The 22,806-nt window shown below is 36.2% G+C and overlaps 1 protein-coding gene across 3 annotated transcripts in view; it reads left to right on the top strand.

Moving 5' to 3' along the window:
- Positions 1-676: 676 nt before the first annotated feature.
- The window catches only part of LOC150091952 (uncharacterized), a 64,104-nt gene continuing 41,974 nt past the window's right edge, over positions 677-22,806 (top strand). For 2 of the 3 annotated variants that reach the window (XR_016547193.1, XM_090377514.1), the window contains exons 1-5: positions 677-786; positions 5,329-5,465; positions 6,528-6,772; positions 16,722-16,851; positions 18,205-18,542. Coding sequence is in view for 2 of the 3 variants with exons in the window: in XM_090377514.1 (XP_090233640.1) it covers positions 5,338-5,465; positions 6,528-6,772; positions 16,722-16,851; positions 18,205-18,542 (841 nt within the window). In the remaining variant the exon portion in view is untranslated. The remainder of the gene's footprint in view (positions 787-5,328; positions 5,466-6,527; positions 6,773-16,721; positions 16,852-18,204; positions 18,543-22,806) is intronic. The other variant, XM_090377522.1, reaches the window with a different exon arrangement.

The following is a 22,806-nucleotide window of genomic DNA, read 5'->3' as shown; positions in this document are numbered from 1 at the left end:
CAGATCACCTCGCCGGTGCCTAGTCTCCAGATACTGTAATTTGCAAACCTTAAGCCTTTCTTCGTAAGAGCAACCCTTTGTTCCATTCACTAACCTTGTTGCCCTTCTCTGTACTCGTTCCAGCAGCTCTACATCCTTCTTGAAATGAAGCCTCCAGACCTGTATACAGTACTCTAGGTGTGGCCTGACCATTGCCTTATACAAGGGAATAATCACCTCCTTATCCCTGCTGGAAAAATTCCTGTATATTATTGATAAGACACCATGAGCTATTCTTGCAGCCTGTCTGCACTCTCGGAGAACTTCATATCTGCCTGCACAACCACCCCCAGGTCCCTTTCATTCTCTACCACTGTCAGTGTAGTACCACAGAGTTGATACGTTGCTCTGGGGGTGCTGTTTCCCATATGTAGTACTTTACAATTGTCAATGTTAAACTTCATTTGCCACCTCTCAGTGATGTCCTTATCGAGTTACAGACTTAACTTAGTTTTTTTTAACAGGCAGTTGACAAATTCAGAAGCTTGAAAAGTTCTTTTTAGTGAAATTAATCTTTTGCAGTATTTTAGTTAAACGGTACTGTACCGTATTTTATTCCATGATAATAGTACTGTATTTTCTTATTTTGAAAGTTTGTGTAACGTCCGCTAGAGTTCCCACAATTTTTGATGTGTGACGTCTTTCTTCCTTTGCGTGAAAGTGTTTGTGCCATTTTGTGTTTAGTGAGTAATACGTATTTTCTTTTTTAAGATTTCTTAGTTTTGTTGGTTGGCTTTTTCCATCAAGGTAAGGAACAAAAGTTATGTTTTCCTCGTATTTAAGTGTTTATGCTTTTTTGTTGGTTACTTCGTTAGTGTAATTTATATGAGGTTGTTAAAAGTGAAATTTTTCAAAACCTTTGTTCCAACGTGACTATTTCGCCGGCATTTTTATTGTGCATTTCAGAATGCATATTCATCATTTACAGATAGTTGTCTTGAAAAGTAACTGCTTGTTTACATTTAGGATGTTAGTTGTACTTATTTAATAATACACACCGGAGTAAACATAATTCTAATATAACTAAACATAATGGGACGAGTCCAACTTTTGGCGGGTTTCATATAACAAAGATGTCATGTAAAATGCGTCTAACAAAGCCATTGTTGTCTACCATTTCAGTTCATTAGTTCAACTGAGTAATTCCTTGTGAACCAGTTATCTTTGATGTCAAAAGGGAAATATGATTTATTCGTATTAATATGTAATGGGTTCGCATGAAATAGAAAATTTCTATCATTTTTCTCCATCCAGGTTGTGTCAGTCATTCGAAAATGCAACTGCGGAATCTACAATAGCAAAATTATTAGATGGTATACAGTGTTACAAAAAATGCGTTAAATTTAAGTTGTTTCATCATCAGAATTTATTTTCTTTATTACTCGTACAGATATTTTTTGTTACCCTGTATTTTTAACTGGCCACTAGTATTCAACCTGATGGAATTTTGATATTAGTGTAATGACTAATAAAATTAAATTTTTAAAAATTCGGTTTACAAAAATAGTCAAAGACAATATTGAATGTTTATTGAAGCTCCTTAAAAGAATTTACATATGAATTTTTGAGAAACTAACAGTGTATCCATGGAAGCGATCTCATGGATACAATATTGTGCTTGTTGATTGGACTTCAGACTGGCAAACTGTACCACATGCGGGGCAGCACCCGACACCTCCCTAAAAAGCACACAACTTAATTCATTTATGCTGGGGGTGGCCGTGGTGTGGGAGAAAAACTATCCCACCACATTTAATTTTTATGTAATTTTGCGTTTACTAACATTTTAAACCTGTTATTTAAAAGTATTGTTATTCAAATAAAAAAAAATTCCCCACAGCCTTTAAGATCAGATTTGTGGTCTCCAAGTGGTAAAAATCTAATGCACCCAAAGTTCTCAGAAAAAGTAATGTGGGTGATAGGGTGGCTCCCTTTTTACTCCAGTGTAGATCCTTAAAGAGTTTTATGTGATTTTGCATCAGTTTGAAACATCATATTAGGGGCAAATATATTTGGAAAATACTAGATCGTATGTATAGCTTAGCTTAATTTTAAGCTAAAATTAAGCTAAGCTATACATACGATCTAGTTATTACATTACAGCACATAAGGACTCCTTAAAAATCAAGAGTCAATTTGGAAAATACTAAAATTTGCATTTTTCTCTTTTTTGGTAGCTGCTGTATGCCAGTGTTCCTGCTCAAAGGTTGAGCAATGATTGCGTTATTGGTTGATTATAGACCTAACTGTGCGAGGTCCGAAGATTGAAAATTGTTTTTTCTCAGTTTGACTGGCTATAACATTAGGTGAAAAAAAATATCAGACTCTGTATATCATATTTTTTGAGGTATGTGTTTTAATCCCAGTTGGTTTCCCCCCCCCCTTTAATTGAATTCCAGAAATGCAAGGACCGAAGATATCCTATTGTATGAGGAAGTAGTTAGGCCACACCTAGAATACTGAATGCAGGTTTCGAAGCCTTGTTTTAGGAAGGATGTTGATCTCTTGGAGAGGCACACAGCAAGACTGGGGGTTCTGTAAATTGCACACTCTGGAAACTAGGCGTGTTGTGATGACCTAATTGAAGTGTGTAATGCTTTAAAAGAGTTAAACTAAACCAAATGCTGGTGGTACCTGTACGTATGAAAACAAGCAGACATGAATTTAAATTGAAAAAGTATGGTTTTCTGAATAAAAAGAAATGCTGAAATTTGCATTCAGTCAGTGTTGATTGTTGGAATAAACCTCCATCTAGTTTGGGTAGTTAAATAAATTTAAGGGCTTGGAAAAATTATTAGCATGAATGGGCAAATGAAGGGGTTTTTTTTTTTTGTTTTTTTTTTAATTTTTTGATTGTGCTGTTATTAGCTTTGCTTCCTTACATCATATGAGTAATACTAGTTGCTATAATCATTACCTTTTCCTTGGGGCTGCCTTTATGCCGTTAGGGTTTCTGGTACTCTGGGGGGGTGCATCTTTTTAATTAATATATTTTTTCCAACTTTGTCTTAAAAGAACTACTGTGTTAAGTAGAAATGTAATGCAGAGTAATACTTATCATTCCTAGCAATCATAATATAATACATGTAATCGTGTGTGTATATGCGGGCTGTCCATAAAAGATCTGAATTTCATTCCGGGATACAGCAGTATCGATGGATGGAGAGAGAGAGACCATATTGTCTGGTTTAGCATAATGTTTTATAAACATTTCTTGTTATGACTTTTGAAAATGTTAAAACATGAAATGCATATATTTTAGCTAAATGGTCCTTCAGAAGATCACTGGACAAACTGCTCCCCCCCCCTTTTTTTTTTTAATTAAACCCCCAAACACAAAAGGTGGTAGAACTCATAGTGCTTAGTACTATAGGTTCTAATATCTCTTGCATTTGGGGTTTTCCATACGGTGCATGGGTTGAAGGTTGAGGAGATGGAAGAAGACACTTTGTTGAACTTGACTTGAATTTCTGTAGATTAATTTTCAGGAAAAATATGTATGAAGAAAGGTTGTTCCAGAAAACAGAAGTTGAATGAATAAATGAGGAAGGCTGGTTTTGTGAGTTTGAAGTCGGACAATAAAAGGTTGCAGCAAGTGTTCGGACTGGTTTGGAAGAGACAGGGAATTATAGAAGCCAATTCAGAAGAACAGTGCCCATGGAACTATCTATAAAAAAGGCACTCAGCAGAAATCTGTAGAATGTCTATAAGACAAAGTGGAGAGACCGAGAAATGTTATTAATTAACCTAACTGTCCTCTTTTGAATGGAACCTAGGAGCTTGAGAGAGGTTTTGAGGGCATCACCCCAGATATGGGAACAATATTCCATGGTAAAGTGGAGTTCTGATTTGTAGAGTTCCATTACTTTGGAAGAAAAGTAATGCCGAGAGTGGGTCTAGTTTTTTAGATTCAGAGAAAGCAATATTTGTCAGTATTTATGATACTTGTGATCATACCATGTAACAACACATTTGCAACTGCAGATTTAATAGTTTGATGACATCACTGCAAAAGGTTTCCAAATTTTTTTGGCCAGTGACTTTATTCAAGGCTAACTACATAATACTGTGTCATAACCAAAGTTCATTAAATTTACTTTTAATTATGTATTTTATTAGTAGCGGCAAATGATGCAAGAAAGCAAGCTTATACAGCATCAGGCAAAAAAAAAAAAAAAACGAAAAGTTTGTTGGTAAGTTATATTTAGGCCATAGTTCATAGGTTTGTAATCCATTTTCATTCTACCTATAACCACAACAAGCTATTTTTTTTTTTTTTTTTCACATTAAAACTTTAATGTGTTAATCTATAATTTATGCTCCTAGAATTTATCAAATTTCTATTCTTTTTTCCATTTAGCCAGTTTGCAGGCTCAAAAACAGTTGTTCTTCCTCTAATCACACAGGGTCACTCAATGCCCAGTGTGCCTACATTTGAAAAATCAGAAGATAATTAAAAATTGTTAATTTTTTTTATTCACCTTTATTTTCAATGTTTTTTTGAACACAACTGTGAAGATTCAGTGTTTTTTATATTAAAAGCATATTTTTAAAATTAATTTTTGATATTAAAACTCCCTTTAGACCTGTCAGCAAATGAAATACAAATTTAAAAACCATGCATTTCAACAGATGCTTGCAGTTGGATGATAGGCTGTCATGAGTTCTCGCTGCATGAAGTGTGACATGTGCGCATCAACAGTTTCAGATGGCGTTCCAGTATTATGAAGCTTGTGTTACCACTTGGAGGAAGGCAGTAAGCAACTTGCTGTTAATAACTGAAAGTGACAGTGTCAATCAACATACGCATATAATTAGGTTTTAGCTTAATGCATGAATTTTTTTTTTACAATTGTTTGATAATTAAGAACATTTCTTCAGTTTTCAGTGGAGAAATCAAATTTTCAAAAACAGCTGCTAAGAGTTTCAGCTGTATGGATAGAGTGAAGAGCATGAATTGCTGAAATATTGGCTTTGGTTGAATTCACCTCACATGACTAACACAGGATTAATCATGTCTTGAAAATGGGGGTCAAAGAAATTCCGGAATGTAAACCTTAAATTTCAATTAGTTAAGCATAATGTACTTGAGTTTTTGTGTTTATTTTACCATTAAGAACATCACGTATTAGTGTTTTTTTTTATTTATATATATATATATATATATATATATATATATATAACAGTGACTAGATTTTCCATTTGAATAAATAAATAAATAAATTAGTAAAAATTCTTTTAAATCATGAAACATTTGTGTCTTAAATTGTGCAACATTTTCTTCTTCAGCAGTGCATAATGGAAGGAGCTGGACCACCACTGCCGCCGCCACCACCTGCAAGAGGGGGACCCCGTGGAGGGCCTAGGGGTCGTGGACCTGGTAGAGGCCCAGGTTTTGGACGAGGAAGAGGTGGGCCTCCTGGAAGGTATGATATCTCACAATAGTAAAACTTGGAAATATTTCTTGTGTGTATATATGCAGTAAGTGCCGGTTATTGTGATCACATCTCCAAATTACAAAATAAGGTGGCACACTTGATACACATAAGCAAAGCTGCACGCGTGTAGCAACTGAATAAACAACACCGTAAAGGTAGAGATACAATAGGCACCTCACTAGCTCACATTTCTGGTGGTTACTACCATAAAACAATAAAAACAATTTCCGGTCGCATTTCTGCTAGTGGAATCTGTTTTAAACTGGTAGTAAACTCAATCTAATTGCATTTGTGATAATACCAATAGCTGGAATTGTGTGGTTTTTACGTTATTATGGTAAAATGCGTTTCCCCTTCACTGATTTAAAAAACATAAATATATTTTCAGAATCTTCTCTTCATTGCTATCGTATTGTTCAGTTGGGGCAATTCTACGTTCGACTGCTATTTCTTGTAAACACAAAGGGGAATTGTGCATAAGCGAATTCAGTTCGTGTTATATACGATATTGTTCCCCTATTTATAAATCTCTGTGGGCGGGAGCAGCAGTGCGTAGCGCATGCTTCTTGATTAGACCAGGGTTCGAGCCCGTGAGCCACCAAATATAGAGGATGCAGAAAGGTCAGGGATGACGCCCCCCCTATATTCCCGGAGCAATATGGCCTTAGTTGCTAATGCTCATAAAAAAAAAACCAAACCAAAACCCTATTTATAAATCATGTATGATCGAATTCATGTAGTGCAAACGCATGTTATATGAGGCCTGACTGTACATGCTTTACTAATAAAGTAATAGAGGTTGTTCAAGTCATCCAACAATACTCACATTATGGCAAATTTGCAGTGCACTTCAAAATTTTGTATGAATGGTTTTAAACACTTTTGTCTGTTTTATTCCATTATGACACTGTTAGTTCCTGCAATTAAACTTGTTTTTGAAAGTATAATCTATTCTCTTAATGCCAATGTCAGTTTTTAGCTAAACACTACAAAAATAAAAGCATAATTCTGCAGTTAACTTATGGAATTATATGAATTTGGATTTTTTAGAGGTGGACCAGGGCGTGGACGAGGTGGTCCTAGAGGAGGAGGAGGAGTAGGAGTAGGAGTAGGTGGTGGTGGTGGCGGCGGCCCACCAATGGGACAAAATGGACCACCACCACCTCGTGGAGGGCCAAGAGGAAGAGGTCCAGGGAGGGGAGGTCCAGGCCGTGGTGGACCACCTAGGGGTGGTCCAGGGAGAGGAGGCCCTCCAGGAAGAGGAGGTCCAAGAGGTGGACCAATGGGAAGGGGCGGTAAGTACATACACAATATTTTCTCCAGTTCCTTTATGATTTATTACATAGGTTTTTAAGTGTATATTTTATATATAAATCCTGGGAAGAAAATGTTTTGAATTTTTTCTTCCTGCCATGTCTATGGAAAACAATCCTAATATGTATTTTTTAATAAAGATTATTTTGTTAGTTATGCGTATTTGCGATAAGATGGATGAATTTGTTAGAAGCTTAGAAATATTACCCCAGATGCATCTTATTTCTACAGCAGATTGATTTAGGTGGCTAAGGCCAGAAGAGTTGCATTGAAAAAAATGTTTTGGGAAAGAAACATTTATGAAAAATAGCAAAAATTTAAGTACTTTGATCTGCATTAAAATAAAATTTGTCTTTAATTTCTTAAAGGAATATGTAATTGTGACATTTTGGGGTACTTCCAGTATCACTTCAGTGATAGAGTTCTCTTTTTTGCATTATAAAGCCATACATCCTCAGCCACTGAAGAAGTATCATGAACCATCTGGGAATTCTCTTTATGCCTTTAAGAAATTCAAGACAGATTTTACTTTGCACTGATGGAAGTGCAGTAAACCTTCGCTAATCCGTATCGATTGGGGGGGGGGTGTCATCTGGATTAAGCTGTAATCCAGATTAGTGGAGCAAAAGTGAATCCTTAAAAGAACAAAAACTTAGAAAGAAAATAAATGGAAAATTTAATAAATAAAATATATATGTCGTGCTGATGAAAATAAATAAAAAATAGCACTGTAAAGTCTATTTAAAAACTATAAAAAGCCAACTGTACATTTATCCATCAATAGATAGATAAATGTATTATCTTTTTATATGTTTATCTGGTGCTGGCATCGCACACTGATTCGACTTGTTTGATTTGTGAATACCACTAAAATACAGCTCCTTCCAGCAACAGTTCTTTTGGCTTTTTTATTGTCTGTCTGATGCACTACTTTTATCACTCCCTGCATCGAATTTTAAAGCAAATGTCAATAGATTCTTTTTGTTTTTTAATATTTAACACAGTCTGTTGTTACCATATGGTACCATATACCATATTCTTCAGCAATTTTTTTTCCAGGAACACAATTTTCAAGTTGTTCTATCACTTTGAGCTTGTTAATGATAGTTAAACTAATTTGTTTTCTTTGTATTTCAATTTTTCAATTCTTTAGAACCCATAATTATATAAAATATATTAACTTATGTATATGTATAAAGAAGTGAGCAAATGAAGCGATATAAGCAATAACATCTATCCGACTCAGAGTCAACAATGATACTGAAAAACACGCAAGACAGTAATGTTCCTTCTCTCTTTGTGCACTAAGAGTGACTCATCTGCCTTCCTAAAACCCATGTGTATTTCAAAGTACTCAACTGTGAACAGAAGTTTTCATGTTTTGATCTGGATTAGTGAGGGTTTACTGTATTTAAAATCTTTCACTATTTCCATTTTAGTTTACCTGTGTATCGTTCCAGTGAATGGAAATTTTGAAATAATACAAGATTTTGCTGGCTTTAACATATTAATTTCCCGGAGACATGACTTGTCTCAATGCAATTAATGTGTTAAGCTTTTTAAGCATTAGCTTGTGTGGCAGCATTTATGGCATTAAAATATAATACAGTAATACCCCGAAGTTACGCGATAGGTGGGTCCGACAAAAATCGCGTAAGTCGAAATCGCGTAAGTCGGGGTACAACTTTGCATATAAATACATATAAATTTTGCTTAATTGGGACCAAGGACTAACAAAAACACTAGTTTAGAAGAAAAATATTAATAAAATTGCAGTTCTTTATACATATTAATACAAAATATGTATTAAAAAAAACAAATGACTTACGTAAAAAAGTTATTTCGATGTCGATGGCTTCATAAAATCTAACAAATTCGTCTGACGACACAGCGCGTTCTTTTTTTCACACAGAATTTCTTCGTAGCAAGCTAATAATTTTTTTTATTCCTTGCTTTGTAGCTATAACGCGTTCTTCGTTGGAGTCTATGTTTTCTAAAATTTTTAAGCCCTTTACAATTGAGCCCTTTTCAATTTTCAACCTGTCAAGTTTGCAATTGTCATGTGCTTTTTGCCGTTGCTTCATTTAGGCCTGTAGCACGTGCAATATCACATGGTCTTTCATTTCGCTCAAAGCGTTTCACAATTTCATATTTTTTCTCTATCGACAGAGGTGGACTGGCCATAAGCCTTACCGGGGAAACCCCGGTGGGCCAGTGTGATTTTGGCCATAAACCATAGTATGAGGCCACTATAAATTTTCCCGGGTAAGAATTTTTGATCCAGTCCGCCTCTGTTTATCGATAATTGCTTTTCTTTTTCTCTCTGAATCTGCAGTGTCTTCACCAGGACGCTTCCTTTTCACACCTTTTAATTAAGTATTTTACTCATTTTTAGGGAATAAAGCACAATTACAAAACGAGGAGGCACGCTTGATACGCATAAACAAAGCTGCCCGCATGTAGCAACTGAATAAACAACACCATAAAGGCAGAGATACACTATTAACAACTCACATTTCTAGGGGTTACTACCATAAAACAATAAAAATCCAGTTGCGTTTCTGCTAGTGAAATCTGTTATAAACTGGTAGTAAACTCGATCTAATTGCATTTGCGATTATAGCGATAGCTGGAATTGTGTTGGTTTTTACGTTATTATGGTGAAATGTGTTTCCCCTTCACTGATATAAAAAACATAAAAGCAACAAAGTTGAATTTTGTTCATCTTTCGCTCTCATTCTCCGCCGTCGCACCGTATATCGATAACATATGAAAAACGACCTTGAAAACAGTGGGCGGCAGCGTTGCCAAACGAAAAAAATCAAGAACCGCGTAACTCCGAGTTCGCGTAAGTCGGGGTAGCGTAAGTCGGGGTATTACTGTACAAGATTTTGCTGGCTTTAACATATTAATTTCCCGGAGACATGACTTGTCTCAATGCAATTAATGTGTTAAGCTTTTTAAGCATTAGCTTTTAATGCCATTTATGGCATTAAAATATAATACAAGATTTTGCTGGCTTTAACATATTAATTTCCCGGAGACATGACTTGTCTCAATGCAATTAATGTGTTAAGCTTTTTAAGCATTAGCTTGTGTGGCAGCATTTATGGCATTAAAATGAATCTGCAGTGTGCTGTCAGACCCAAATGTTTTCTGGTTTCCCTGCAGTTTTTTGGATAGGTCATGATATATTTGAAGGATATATTAATTAGACACACATCTTCTAATATATAGAGGGTGAGGCAGGGAAATGGAAAATTTTAAAAACTAGATGATTAAAGAATGTGTTTGCCACATTACAAATATGCCTTTTGTAATTTTTCATTTATTGTTTATTATTTGTGAAGATGATTTCAAGGTGACCTCTGACTGCACTGGCATATTCTTCTAATATTCTACGTGTTTCCCATGATGTGCCAGAGTAGTCCGAGGTCAGTTGTTTTCCTTCTGCTAGCATCTTCAAAACTCTGGATAATGCCTTGAGGTGAAATTCTACATCACTGTTACCCAGTCACTTTGTGCACCAATTTCTAGTGGAATTGGAAGGGGCTTTCTTACGGCAATAACAAAATTTTTGTTTGTTCACAATACTGTATAGATGAAATTGAGCTTAATCATTATCCATTCGAGATAGCATTTCTTGGCAAAAGCATTACAAGTAAGGAGATTGCAAAGTTTTAATTTTTGCAGTGCCTGTACCTTATAAGGCTGGAAGTTCAATGTGCATGCCAATGTGCAAATGCTTTGGAGTCTTATTTGAGAGTAGAACCTGTCTCTTCAAAATTATGTATCTCTGTTTTATTATAATGAGCAGAAAAGGATCTTGATGCTTAAACTTAAAGTGAATACGAAATAAATGATAAGCAGCTTCATAGCTGTTGCTGTTTTTGTAAAATTCCTTGACAGAAAATATGGAGTGTATAATGTGCCATTCCATGTCATTCAGTAACCATTCCATGGTTACTGAATGACATGATAGATAAAAGCATATCAGATGACACAATCTTCCCCGCCACACTGGTATCCAGAAAATCAGTATTTAAAATTGTTCTTTTCTCTGTCTACTCTGTATAGGAAAAGGTTTAATTTGTGATAATATACATTTTATAAAATTACAATAATAAATAACATTGTTATTTTTATATTTATTGGTGTTGATTCAATATTTATTTGAAATGCATAAAAAATAATTCAGAATCATTGGAATAAACCTCACCTAGTAGTTTTTGCAACTGCATTTGTTCATTGTTCTACAAAATTTTGGCAAAACTACTACTATATTTAATACCAGAAGGATTTTTGGTATTAAATATCCATACCAAACACGGTCATAGCCACAGAGTGGGGGCCTTTTTTTTATGTGTAAACATCTTTAGGAGGTGGCACCTATTAAATTTCAGACAGTAGTAAAATCAATGTGTCTCAATTTTTGCGACTCAGAAATGGCATCATTTGCTGTCATTTCTCTTTCATAACAAAGAAAAATGGAGTCTGGAGAGGAGTCACATAAAGGATTATGGGAGGTGATCTTGGATGTGCTCAGAACTGGCATAAACCAGCTCTTTGTGGAAAAACATTATGATTCGGGGTATAGCACTTAGCTGACCCTTAGCAGAAACCTTTGGTAACCAGTGAAATTGATATCTTGAGGGCACTGTGCACAGTAGTTCTGTCTATAGCAATGGCAGCCTTACCAGTTGAAGCGCATGTAATGTAGGTGTTACAATACCCTTCTGTATTACTGAAGCGGCTGTATATTTCCATCAAGATGCAAATCATAAACGTTTTACAGTTTATGATTCGCCAGCAAGATTACTCAAAGAATTACAGGAGGTGATCTTGGATGTGCTCGGAGCTGGCATAAACTAACTGGTTGCAGAAAAATGTTTGATTCGGGACATACCCCTTAGGTGGCTTTGGGCTAACCATTGTCACCCTTGGCAGAAACCAGAGGAATGGATATCTTGAGGGCAGTGCATCCAAGTGTGCTCATAGCTGGCATAAACCACGTACAAGATCATTACATTACATGTGCTTCAGCCTTACCAGTTGAAGCGCATGTAATGTAGGCATTACAGTATCTGTCTGTATTACCGAAGCAGTTGTATATTTCCATCAGGAGGCGAATCATAAATGTTTTTCTGCATCTAGCTGAGTCGGTCAAGAATATTTGAATTGGTTCGTGATTGGGAGATAACAGACTCCAAATTACATGTATGTCCTCGTTGGTCATCTTTTTGCATTTCTTTGCAATTGTGCTGAGTCTGTTGAGCATGGCGAGCTTTAGATCCTTATTCATCTCGCTGTTTAGATGATTGTAAAAGTTTCAAAAGGGGTCTTCTCGCAGTCGCATTACAAGGCTGTGCAGGTCATTACCGCATGCTTCATCAGGGTCATCGTTGTCTTACATATTTCAATTGTTGTGAATGTCCAAGTCTGATTCATACACTTTATGATCAAGTATGAGCTTTTCGTTGTCATAGATCTTGATATATTTCACCTCCGACAGTATCTCTGTTACCTCATTGTGAAAAGGAATGTGCAGCATTACCACCTCGCTCTTGTACTCATTGAGATCCTGAGCCAGGTTAGTTTTGATAACATATTATGCTTGGATACTGTCGTTTCCTGCAGATCTCGTTAGTGCTGCATGTGTAATTTGCGACAAAGCATGACAGAGTAACATGATAGTATAATTGTAATAATACAAATACTTGTATTGTTGCAGTCGTACTATTCAACAAATGGCTATAATCAAATGGGTAATTAGGCTATTGGCTTAATCTCTTCCATGTTGATTTCAGTAGAGTAGGCAGCAGGCATGTGTATCCTATTTATCACTAACACTGATTCGGTAGAGTAAGTAGGGGGCTTGGGCATAAATTACATGTTCGTGATTTCGGTTCTAGCTGTTCGAAATTTAGTAGGTGTCATCAGAGATGTTTACACAAAACATCTTTCATGCGTACACCCTGTACTGAATGGATGAACAAGACAATAGAATCTATACTACTTAGTGCTGTACATTAGACTTGAATTTCTACAGATTGTAATTTTCAGGAAATACATGCGAAGGGAAGTTGTTCCAGAAAATAGAAGTTGAAGAAGTAAATCAGGAAGAATAAAAGTTGGTTCTGTGAGTGTGAAATTGGACGGTAAAAGTATGCTGGCTGGTTTGGAAGAGAGAGAAAGAGTGAAAATTTTAGAAGCCAATTCAGAAGAGGCCCTTGGTGCCATGCGATCTGTGACTAAGTGATTTTTCTGTGTGAACACTGAGTGATTCTTCCAGAGCCAATTTTAGTTCTTTTAATTTTCAACTTTTATTAAAACCCCTTTTTTTATAGCAGCACTTTCTCAAAAAGTTTTTGAAGAGAGCAAGATAGGAAAACCATTCTTTCTTTATACTTTTTTCTCATTAGCTACTAATCATTACTAATCTTCACTTGGCCACACCAGGCACTGCTCTTGTCTCCCTGTGGTGGGCCTGATTCCTTCCCCCAGGGATAAAAGGAGCAAACTCTGGAGTACAACTTCCCTACACTTGAGCATAGATGCCCATCTTCCAACTTAACTGAAATTGAAGATGACACATCACAGGTGAAAAGACTGTGTATAAACATGCTGCAACAGGAATGCCTGACATTCATCATTCACTCTTTAACAAACCAATGTATGAGTACACTATCTCCATTTCTGATACAAAATTGTGTAGAAAATACAGCAGGCTTGCCAAAAATGGTGAAAAGACAGATCTGATGATCTAATTGAAACCATAAGTCATAAGAAATCAGAGTCCTTGTTTAAACTTTGGTGGTATACCCATGCAAGTTACCTGATATGCAACTCTAAAAACATCAAAAAGAGTAATGCAAAGTGGATCCTGATAAATGTCACAGAGGATGAACTCGTCCAGGAGCTGCAAGAATAAAAAGTCATGGAAGCTGAATGCATCATCAGAAAAGATGGTGAGCTCATTCCAACATGAAATACCATACTTACTTTTGGTACTCCAAATTAACCTTTCAATAGTAAGACCTTATATCCCTAATTCAGTTAGATGTTATAAATGCTAAAAATTTGATCACTTGCAAATAGTTTGTCCTGGCTGCATGTCCAAATCGCATACTGAAATGGAGTGTTATGCTGAAACATTCCCAGAGCCTGCAAACTTCGTGTAATAGATGAAAGTGGAAAATAGTGAAAAAAAATTCCAAAATATAAAGTAGAACAAAAAGTCGCCTATCAGGAAGCCAAAAATCAAATGCCCAGTGCAGCAGTAACAAAAAATACCGTTCAGCAGTACACACTCAGACAGATCCACACAACTATAGACCAAAATCTCTTTCAAACTGCTTAGATAAGACATTAAGAAAGGCGGTCCACAATAGTAATATATTGTGTAAAAAGGATAGATGGAATAGGACCAGGGGCAAATGTTGATGGTGTTGTGAAGCATATATCATCTTTTAAGGGCACAAAGGGTGATATTGTTGTACACCAGCATGTTTGAGAGGCAACCGGAAAGGGTAATACTCTTGATCCGGTTATCAACAGTGATCAATTCATGTATTAAGAATTTGCAGATAAAGGAACTACTAGGTGGCAGTGATCACAGCGTACTGATATGGGATTTACTTAAAGATATAATTACCATCAGGGGTAAAGGAAAGGGTTTTTGCTTCCATAAAGGTGACTACAGCGGTCTCGGACAGTTTTTAAATTCTGTACAGTGGGACCAACTGATGATGTTACCAACAGCTAATTCTAAGTGGGAAGCATTCAGGGAATTAATCGTGGAAGCTACTAAACGTTTCATACCTATTAAGAAATATTTTTCAAGGTTTAGGCCTAAATGGTTGTCAAATGAACTAATGAGACTCGTGGCAGAGAAGAAAAATGTATGGGATGCATATAAATTATCAGGTGACACAGAAGCCTATGGCAGATATAAGGGTGACACAAGTAGTTACATTTCATAATGTCGCTGTCCAGTGACAGAACAGGTGCGGAGTCCATTCGGTGTTACCTGTTCAAAAAAATGACCCAATCATGGATGTGTCTGTAAATCTACACCACACTGTCACTTTTGGAGAGTGCAACGGGACCTCTTCGATAACTTGAGAGTTTTCTGTTGCCCAAATGCAACAATTGTGCGTATTCACTTGTCCATTTAAGCAGAAGTGGGCTTCATCACTCCAAAGGATGTTCCATGGCCAAGTGATATCCGCTGTCATTTGTGCCAGAAACTGAAGTAGTAGTAGTAGTAGTGGCATGTGATGCAAGAAAGCAAATGTATGAGCTTATGCAGCATCAGCCAAAAAAAAAAATCACACCATTCCCTCCAAATGCCTGTCCAGTTCCTCCTTAAATTTATTCAACCTATCAACTTTCACGACAGATGGAAGTTTGTTCCAGCAATTAACCACCCGCTGGCTAAAGGCAAATTTCCGCACATCTATTCTACATCTGTCTTTTCTTAATTTGAATTTATGCCCCCTTAGGTTCGTAATCTGAACAAGTGGAAGGATCCCATCGGAATTCAGCGTGCTCAACCCATTCAAGGCCTTATATACCTCAATCAGATCACCGCGCAGATGCCTAGTCTCCAGCCACTGCAATTTGCAGAACTTAAGCCTCTCTTGGTAAGAGGATCCCTTCATTCCCCTCACCAATCTTGTTGCCCTTCTCTGTACACGCTCAAGTAAATCTATATCCTTCCTGAAATGAGGCCTCCAGACCTGTACACAGTACTCAAGGCATGGCCTGACCATTGCCTTATACAGAGGGATAATCACCTCCTTTTCCCTGCTAGCAAAATTCCTATATATCATTGACAAAACCCCATGACCTGCACAATTACTCCCAGGTCTTTTTCATTTTCTACCACCTTAAGTGTAGTACCACACAGTTGGTACGTTTCTCTGGGGTTACTTCTACCCATATGCAGTACTTTGCATTTGTCAAGGTTAAACTTCAGTTGCCACTTCTTAGCCCATCTGCCCAAATTATCTAAATGTGTGTGTGTGTGTGAAACGAATATCTGCATTACTATGCTTTAGCTGCTGTAGCATGTGCATCTTGTAAGGATAGTAGTGTAACACCTGACTCATTACTAGCCTTACAGTGGAATACGGCATGTCCACTTCACGAGAAACAGCCGGCACACTTGTGCTACCACATGGAGATTGACTTGATAAATCCACGACAGCCATAGCATCTTCAACATGAGAGGAGTCCACTTGTTTTCGACTTCTACCTGGTTGAATACCAACATATCTTATCGCTTCAAATTTCGCACAAACAATCATAGGTCCACACCTTATGTGCTTCTGACGCCTGAATTCTCTGATAGCTGCATTGTTGCTTTTCTGATAGTACAGCTTCACTGATAGCGCCTTTTCCTGCAACATTGTTGGCATTGCTACTGTAGTGCAGGCAAACATCTACTGTATGATTTTGAAGAGACTGCTTTGCTTTTATACAGTACAGTAGAGTTGAGTAGTGGTGCTGTGGCAATAACTTACAACTGTGCAAATAACATTATTTGCATCAGAACTCGCTCCAGAGCCCTCTACATAGGGATGCTTTAATTTTAACAAACTTGTATAATGGAAGGATTATACATTTCTATTAATAAGTGGGAATAATTATTAATAGATTAATTATAAATAATTATATATATAGGATTTATATTAATATATTTACAAGCAGATAGTTGATGTGTTATTGCTGTGCTAGACATGCCTTTTTGCATGTTTGAAGTCGATCTGGATTGTAAATAATTCATAGACTTTTCAATGATAGATGTTTTTAGATGAATAATTAATTTGTAATTACAAAATTCCATGTGAAATATTTAATAGAGGTTAAGTGTGTATGTGTGTCCTCCCCGAAAATGACTGAAAAGCTGTTTATAACTTAATTTAGGAGCAGCAAAGGATGTTCCTTATGGAAGACCTCCACCTGGTGGACCTCAACCTGGAGGTGGTGGTCCGCCACCCAAGCGAGGCCGCTGGGATACATCATATTCTTCAAATGGGTATGGAGGTGGAGCTAAGTAAGTTTATTTTTTTGTATTGCCATAAAATATAATAAATTATCTTGAATTATCATTGTTAGGGCTTGAAAGTACTGAGTCTCTCAAAATGTTAGTAATCATTTACTCTTTTGGTGTCATATTTAAGGACAAAATGGATTATAAAATCCAGGAAAAGATTTGTGGTTTTGATATTTGGAGAAATTATTAAATAAGTCAAAATTGCAAAGAAACAATCAACAATTATTGTCTAACTTTAGTTGTAATAAATAAATTCCTGGCTGAGAGTGAAACCACCGAAAGAAGTAACTTAAATTTATGCAAGTGGTAGGGTATAAGTTATCACAATCAAATGTAAAATTGCCACAAATTTTGTTTAAACAGAATATTCACATCAGGTAGTAAAAGACATAGAACATGATGAGTTTCTGTTCTAATTTCAGTCTGGTGTGGGAGTTTTTCTAGAAATGTTTGGATTTTAGTGAAATTCGATTTTTTAAATATGGACATATTGAAACTGTGATTTTAAAAAAAAAAATTATTATATTTTTTTTGTTTTTGTTATGCAAAGAATTTGTTGAATGCTGGTGAGACTGCTTCTCTATGAACTGAACTGTGAACTTTGTGGTTCTTCCAAGTAATGGGACAAAAATTATCGGCGTTTTTTCTCTCTCCTCTTTTTTTTTTTTTTTTTTTTTTTTCAAAAAAACTAATGCGAGTTAAATAATTTTGGAATATTATGTTTGTAGGTTATCCATACCATTGCACATTCATTAGTCCGAATATTCAAGAGTTTGCCAAAAGTTTTTCTGAAATGTTTGGTTAATTTGGAGTATTATTTGCTCTTGAACAATGTGGATAATGTACCATCTAATGGAAGTAGTACTGCAAAATATACCAGGTTAGCCAATGCTTATGATGACATCAAAATTGGCATGCCATACTCATTATTCCTCAAAGTAATATCGAATGTAATACAGATTGTCAAAAAGAAGAATGCAAGAGTATGGATCATAAAATAGTATTGCAGGTTTTCATAGTACAGCTGGTGAATCATTAGCTGAGAAAATTAAAAATTTAAATATTATTGATGTATTCAAGTTAATAGTGTTATAATGAGCTAATAATATTATAGTGGGGCTTTTCACTAAGGTTGAATTTATGATAATGGAGTTCACTATTTAAGAAATGGTATCATAATGCAAAAAAGGAAAACATTCCCTCTTTGCACTCCTTGATTATGTATGATTAATCTATAGACCAGATACGTGGGATGTAGATAACCAATCATTGAAGTATCTAAGGTAATTTTATTTTTTAGCTTCATTATTAGAATTTCTTTTTACTAATATTCATTATTTTTATTTTTTACAGCCCTGATTATAATTATGGAATGGGTGGTGGTGGCGGTGCTGGCGATTATCCTCCACCTCATGCCCCTCCACCTCCTCCAGCTGGTGGAGGCTATGATTCATATGGTGCAGGTGGTAGAGATGGTGGATATGGAGGTGGTGGAATGAGAGATTATCAGTCAAGCTATCCTCCTGCTGACAATTATGGAGGTGGTTATGGTAATAAAGTGGGTGGAGGAATGCCACCAGATAACAGAGACTATAGAGGCGGGTATGCTTCAGGACCAGCAGTGGGTTACACAAGCAGCTATAGTGACGACAGAGGTTATGGTCCCGTGCCTGGACCTGATCCTGGATATGGTGAGTTAATATTTTCTTTTAATATATGGTATAGTTTCTTTGGGAAGACAGTATTTAACAAATATTAGCATCTGAATCTCAGATGCATTTGCATGGTTATGAAGCAAAAATGTGTGTCCCTTAAACCTCATTCTTAAATTTTTTCCATTCCTAATACTGTTTTGTCTCTAAAGCATATAGCTTATAATTTTTTTTTTTTTTTTTTTTTAATGAGCAACTTAATCTGGTTATAGAGATCTAACTACCATATTTCAATTCAGAACTTGAAACAAAGAAAATTACATATAGCAAATAATTTTATTATGCATCTCAAAAATTTAGTTGGGCTTCAAAATGATCAATATATATATATATATATATGGTCAATAAAGTACCTCACAAATTGTGAAATAAAAGGAGCAGTGGTTGTAGATGTAGAATGTATAAAATTCCATTTTGAAATTTAATTAATTAGCTATGAGCTGAATGGAATAAAATGCCAAGATCTCAGGGACGTGATCTCTAGATATATATATAATTATAACACACATACACAGTATATTAACAGTGCAATGTATAGCCAAATGACTGAGTAATAACTCAGTTTAAAGCCTTTAATTAATGCATGCTTGCATTTAATAATTGAAAGATATCAAAGTTAAACGAACTGAACTTAGCTTCATATCTTTGGTATGTGGGAAATATACCCCCCCCCCCTGCTTTGTTGTTATTTAAAAAGGCATTAGTTACCATGCAACATGAACAGTATATATGCTAATATTTGCTGAATTACCAGTGTGGCTCAAAGTTATCATTAATTAAGAAGCCTAATCTTTATAAATATTCTTGTTTTCTTTGTATGCATACACAATGTATTCAAGTGAAATAAAGTGAGTAAAAACTGATGAATTTGGCTCTTCTGATTTAAAAAGGCCAGGTACAAAGTTACTGTTCCCAGATATTATCAAAGATAAATTTCACGTGTAGTGTTTCCAATCTTCACTCTCTCTCAAAAATGTCGAGGTAATACCACGTAGTGATTTTTTTTCTGGGTGTTTGTATATACTTTATCTCAGATGTTTCTTTTCTCTTGAAAAAACTGTTCTAGAATGCATGTGATCTCATTAAAATTTCAAAGAATTTGATATGCTGGAGATATGTGACAGTTAATGTGATTAGATTTTAGTTGTTTTCTTAGTGTATGCTATTTGCATATCCATTCTTCTGTGATAATTTTTTTGATCTAGCAAGACCAGCCATATTAATATAAAAGTCCTTAAATTGAGTTTTTTTTTTTTTTTTTTTTTTTTTTATATAATGAAAACCCCAAACATGAGAGGTATTAGAACCTATAGTACTTAGTACCGTGCTTGGGTTGGAGGTCGAGAAGACGAAAGAAGATATTTGTTGACATTAGACTTCAGCTTCTGTAGACTAATTTTCAGGAAATACATATGAAAGAAGGTTGTTCCAGAAAATGGCAGTTGAAGGAATAAACAAGGAAGATGAAAAGTTGGTTCTGTGAATTTTAAGTTGTACAGTAAATGGATGTTGGTTTCTTAAATGCAAGGAAGCAATATTTGTAATGTGCTTGTGCCAAGAGAGATTAGAAGTCAGGATAATCCCCAAAAGAGATATATTGCCTAGAAATCAGAGTGTCATCAAAAATAAGCATAGGAGCAGAAGAATCCTTTTTGAGATATAAGGCAGGACTGAGTTATAGAAGGATTGAAGTCAACTAAGTTGTCTTTGCCCCACTGGAGGATTACCTGGAGATCGGAATTTGAGGAATTTGTAGTGGATATTCGAGAAGTTGAAGCCGATCAAGCAGGGCAAGGTTTCTCAAAAATGGAAAGTGCAATGTAATGTGCTATCATCGGCAAAACTATCGATAGGATTTCTAGTCGATGGAAGGTCATTAATATACAAGAGAAAAAGAGTGGGGGAAAAAGAACTGAACCTTGAGGGACACCAGAATTAGTGGAGAAGTTAGAATACAGAAAACGATCTATCATCACCCTCAGTGAGCGATCAGAGAGAAAACTGGATAACCAATTACAAAAAACAGTTGGCAAACCATAAGATGGAAGCTTGTTCAGAAGACCTTTATGCCAGACACGATCGAAAGCCTTTGAGATGTCAAGAGCAACTGCTTGTGTTTTATCGAACTTTTCCATTGAATTCGTCCATAAATGGGTAACATAAGCCAGATTATCACCAGTGGATCGACACACGGAATCCATACTGGCGATCGTTGATGATCAGACGGAAGGTTTCTAGGTAGTTTAAGAGTTAATTGATTTCTCCATTACTTTAGAAAGAGTAGAAATAGCAATGGGACGATAATTGGACGGAAGGAATTTGTCACCCTTTTTTAGGAACTGGCTGGATATGAGCAAATTTCCAAGCAGAAGGAAAAACACCTTTGGAATAAGAAAGTGAAAAAAGGGGGCAAGCATGTTTTAAGAACAATTGGAGAAATACCATGAGGACCTGGAGTTTTCCCCGCATCAAGTTTTGTCAAAATCCTTCTGACTTCCTTTTGACGGAAGACCACAGGAGGCATTGAATGGGGTGTGTTGGGAATAGTAGGAGGTGTTTTTCCAAGATCATTAATAAATGAGTTGGAAGGAAAATGGGATGTTAGCAGGTCAGCTTTATCCTTGGCTGAAGTGACAACAGAACCATCTGGTTTTGACAGTGGTAGCAGAGATGGGCAAAAGTTGCGGCCAATAGCTTTGGCAAGAGACTAGAATATCGGCTACCATTAGGGCAAGAATCAAGTTTTCTACTCTTAGCCTGTTCATAATCTAGTTTGGACTGATTAATAACTGCTTTACAATTGTTGCAAGCTTTGGTGTAGCCAGAAAATGAAACTGAAGAATTGGAAACAAGCCAATTACGATATGCAACGTTCTTCTCTTGAACAGCCTTAGCACATTTATTGGAAAACCAAGGGTTTAGATAAAGGACGAGATTTTAAAGTGGAGTGTGGGATAAAGGACTCTATTCCTACAAGCATAATTTCACTGACATGTTCTGAGCAAATGTTGACATCAGAAGTTTTAAAACAGTAACCCACCCAGGGAAAGAAGAAAACAAATCTCGCAGGTCATCCATTTTGCATTCTTCTAATGCCAAACAATACAAAGTTTGGAATAGCCATGAGATAAAGGCTCCATCGGTGAAAAGACAATCACCAAGTTGTGATCTAAGGTACCTGAAGAACCACTCACTTCGGTGTACTTAGAAGAGTTGTTTGTGAGCAAATGATCAAGCGTGTTGGCTGTAACCAACTGGAGTTGTGAACATTAAAATCACCAGGGAATATTACCTCACTGTTAGGAAAGTTGGACTGGAGAAAGTAAAGTATGGTGTCTTTGTAGCCAGGTGGGCAGGAGGAGCAGTGTGTAACACATGCTTCTTGATTAGAACGGGGTTCGAGCCCTCGACCACCAAATACGGAGGATGCAGAAAGGTCAGGGAATGACTACCGCATGTCCCTGGAGCAATATGGTCTTAGTTGCCAATGCTCTTAAGAAAAAAATAATAATAAATAGAAAGTCAAGTTGCAAAGAGAGGAAGTCAAAGAGCTCCAAGTGATTAGTGGAGTTGGGAGGACGGTTGAGACAACAGATGAATTTGATACAATGAGGTAGAGAGATTTTAAGTCAGAGGAGATTCCAAATTACCAAGTCTCTGATGAGGGATATCGGAACAGACATATGCACAAGTACCACTTTTGAAGTAAAAGGAATCGTACAACGAATAGTTTGGGCAACTGAGATGAGCAGTAGTTGAATCAACCGATAACCGAGATTGTGTCAGAAAAAGTACATGGGGTTTGGCTGACTGGAAGTGGAAATGGACATCGTTGAGATTAGAATCGAGACCACATATATTTGTGAAATGAACTACGAAGTATTTGGGAGGTTTAGATCTTTTAGCAGATAAGCTCACTGCATTAGGTTGTCAATTCATGGTGTGTAAAGTAATGAAATTTTGGGATGGTGGCATGCACATGGTAAGAATATACCGAGATCCTTGACGTAACGTGGCCTCGACAATGCCCCCCCCCCCCCCCACACACTACTTGGACTCCTTCCAGTGACTATCTGGCAGAGGAGAGGTAGCAAGATTATACACTAGCTGATCCAGAAGTCTTCTAAAATCAATTTTAATATTTTATGATAATGCCTCAAAATTGAAGAATCTCTCCCCCCCCCCCCACGCTTATTATTTTTTTTATTATTTATTTATTATTATTTTTTTTTTCATATTTACT

This window comes from Mastigoproctus giganteus, chromosome 1, assembly GCF_048544385.1.
Source record: "Mastigoproctus giganteus isolate SK-2022 chromosome 1, ASM4854438v1, whole genome shotgun sequence".
In the NCBI taxonomy this organism is placed as follows: domain Eukaryota; kingdom Metazoa; phylum Arthropoda; class Arachnida; order Uropygi; family Thelyphonidae; genus Mastigoproctus; species Mastigoproctus giganteus.
This window is presented reverse-complemented; position numbering and strand designations above follow the sequence as displayed.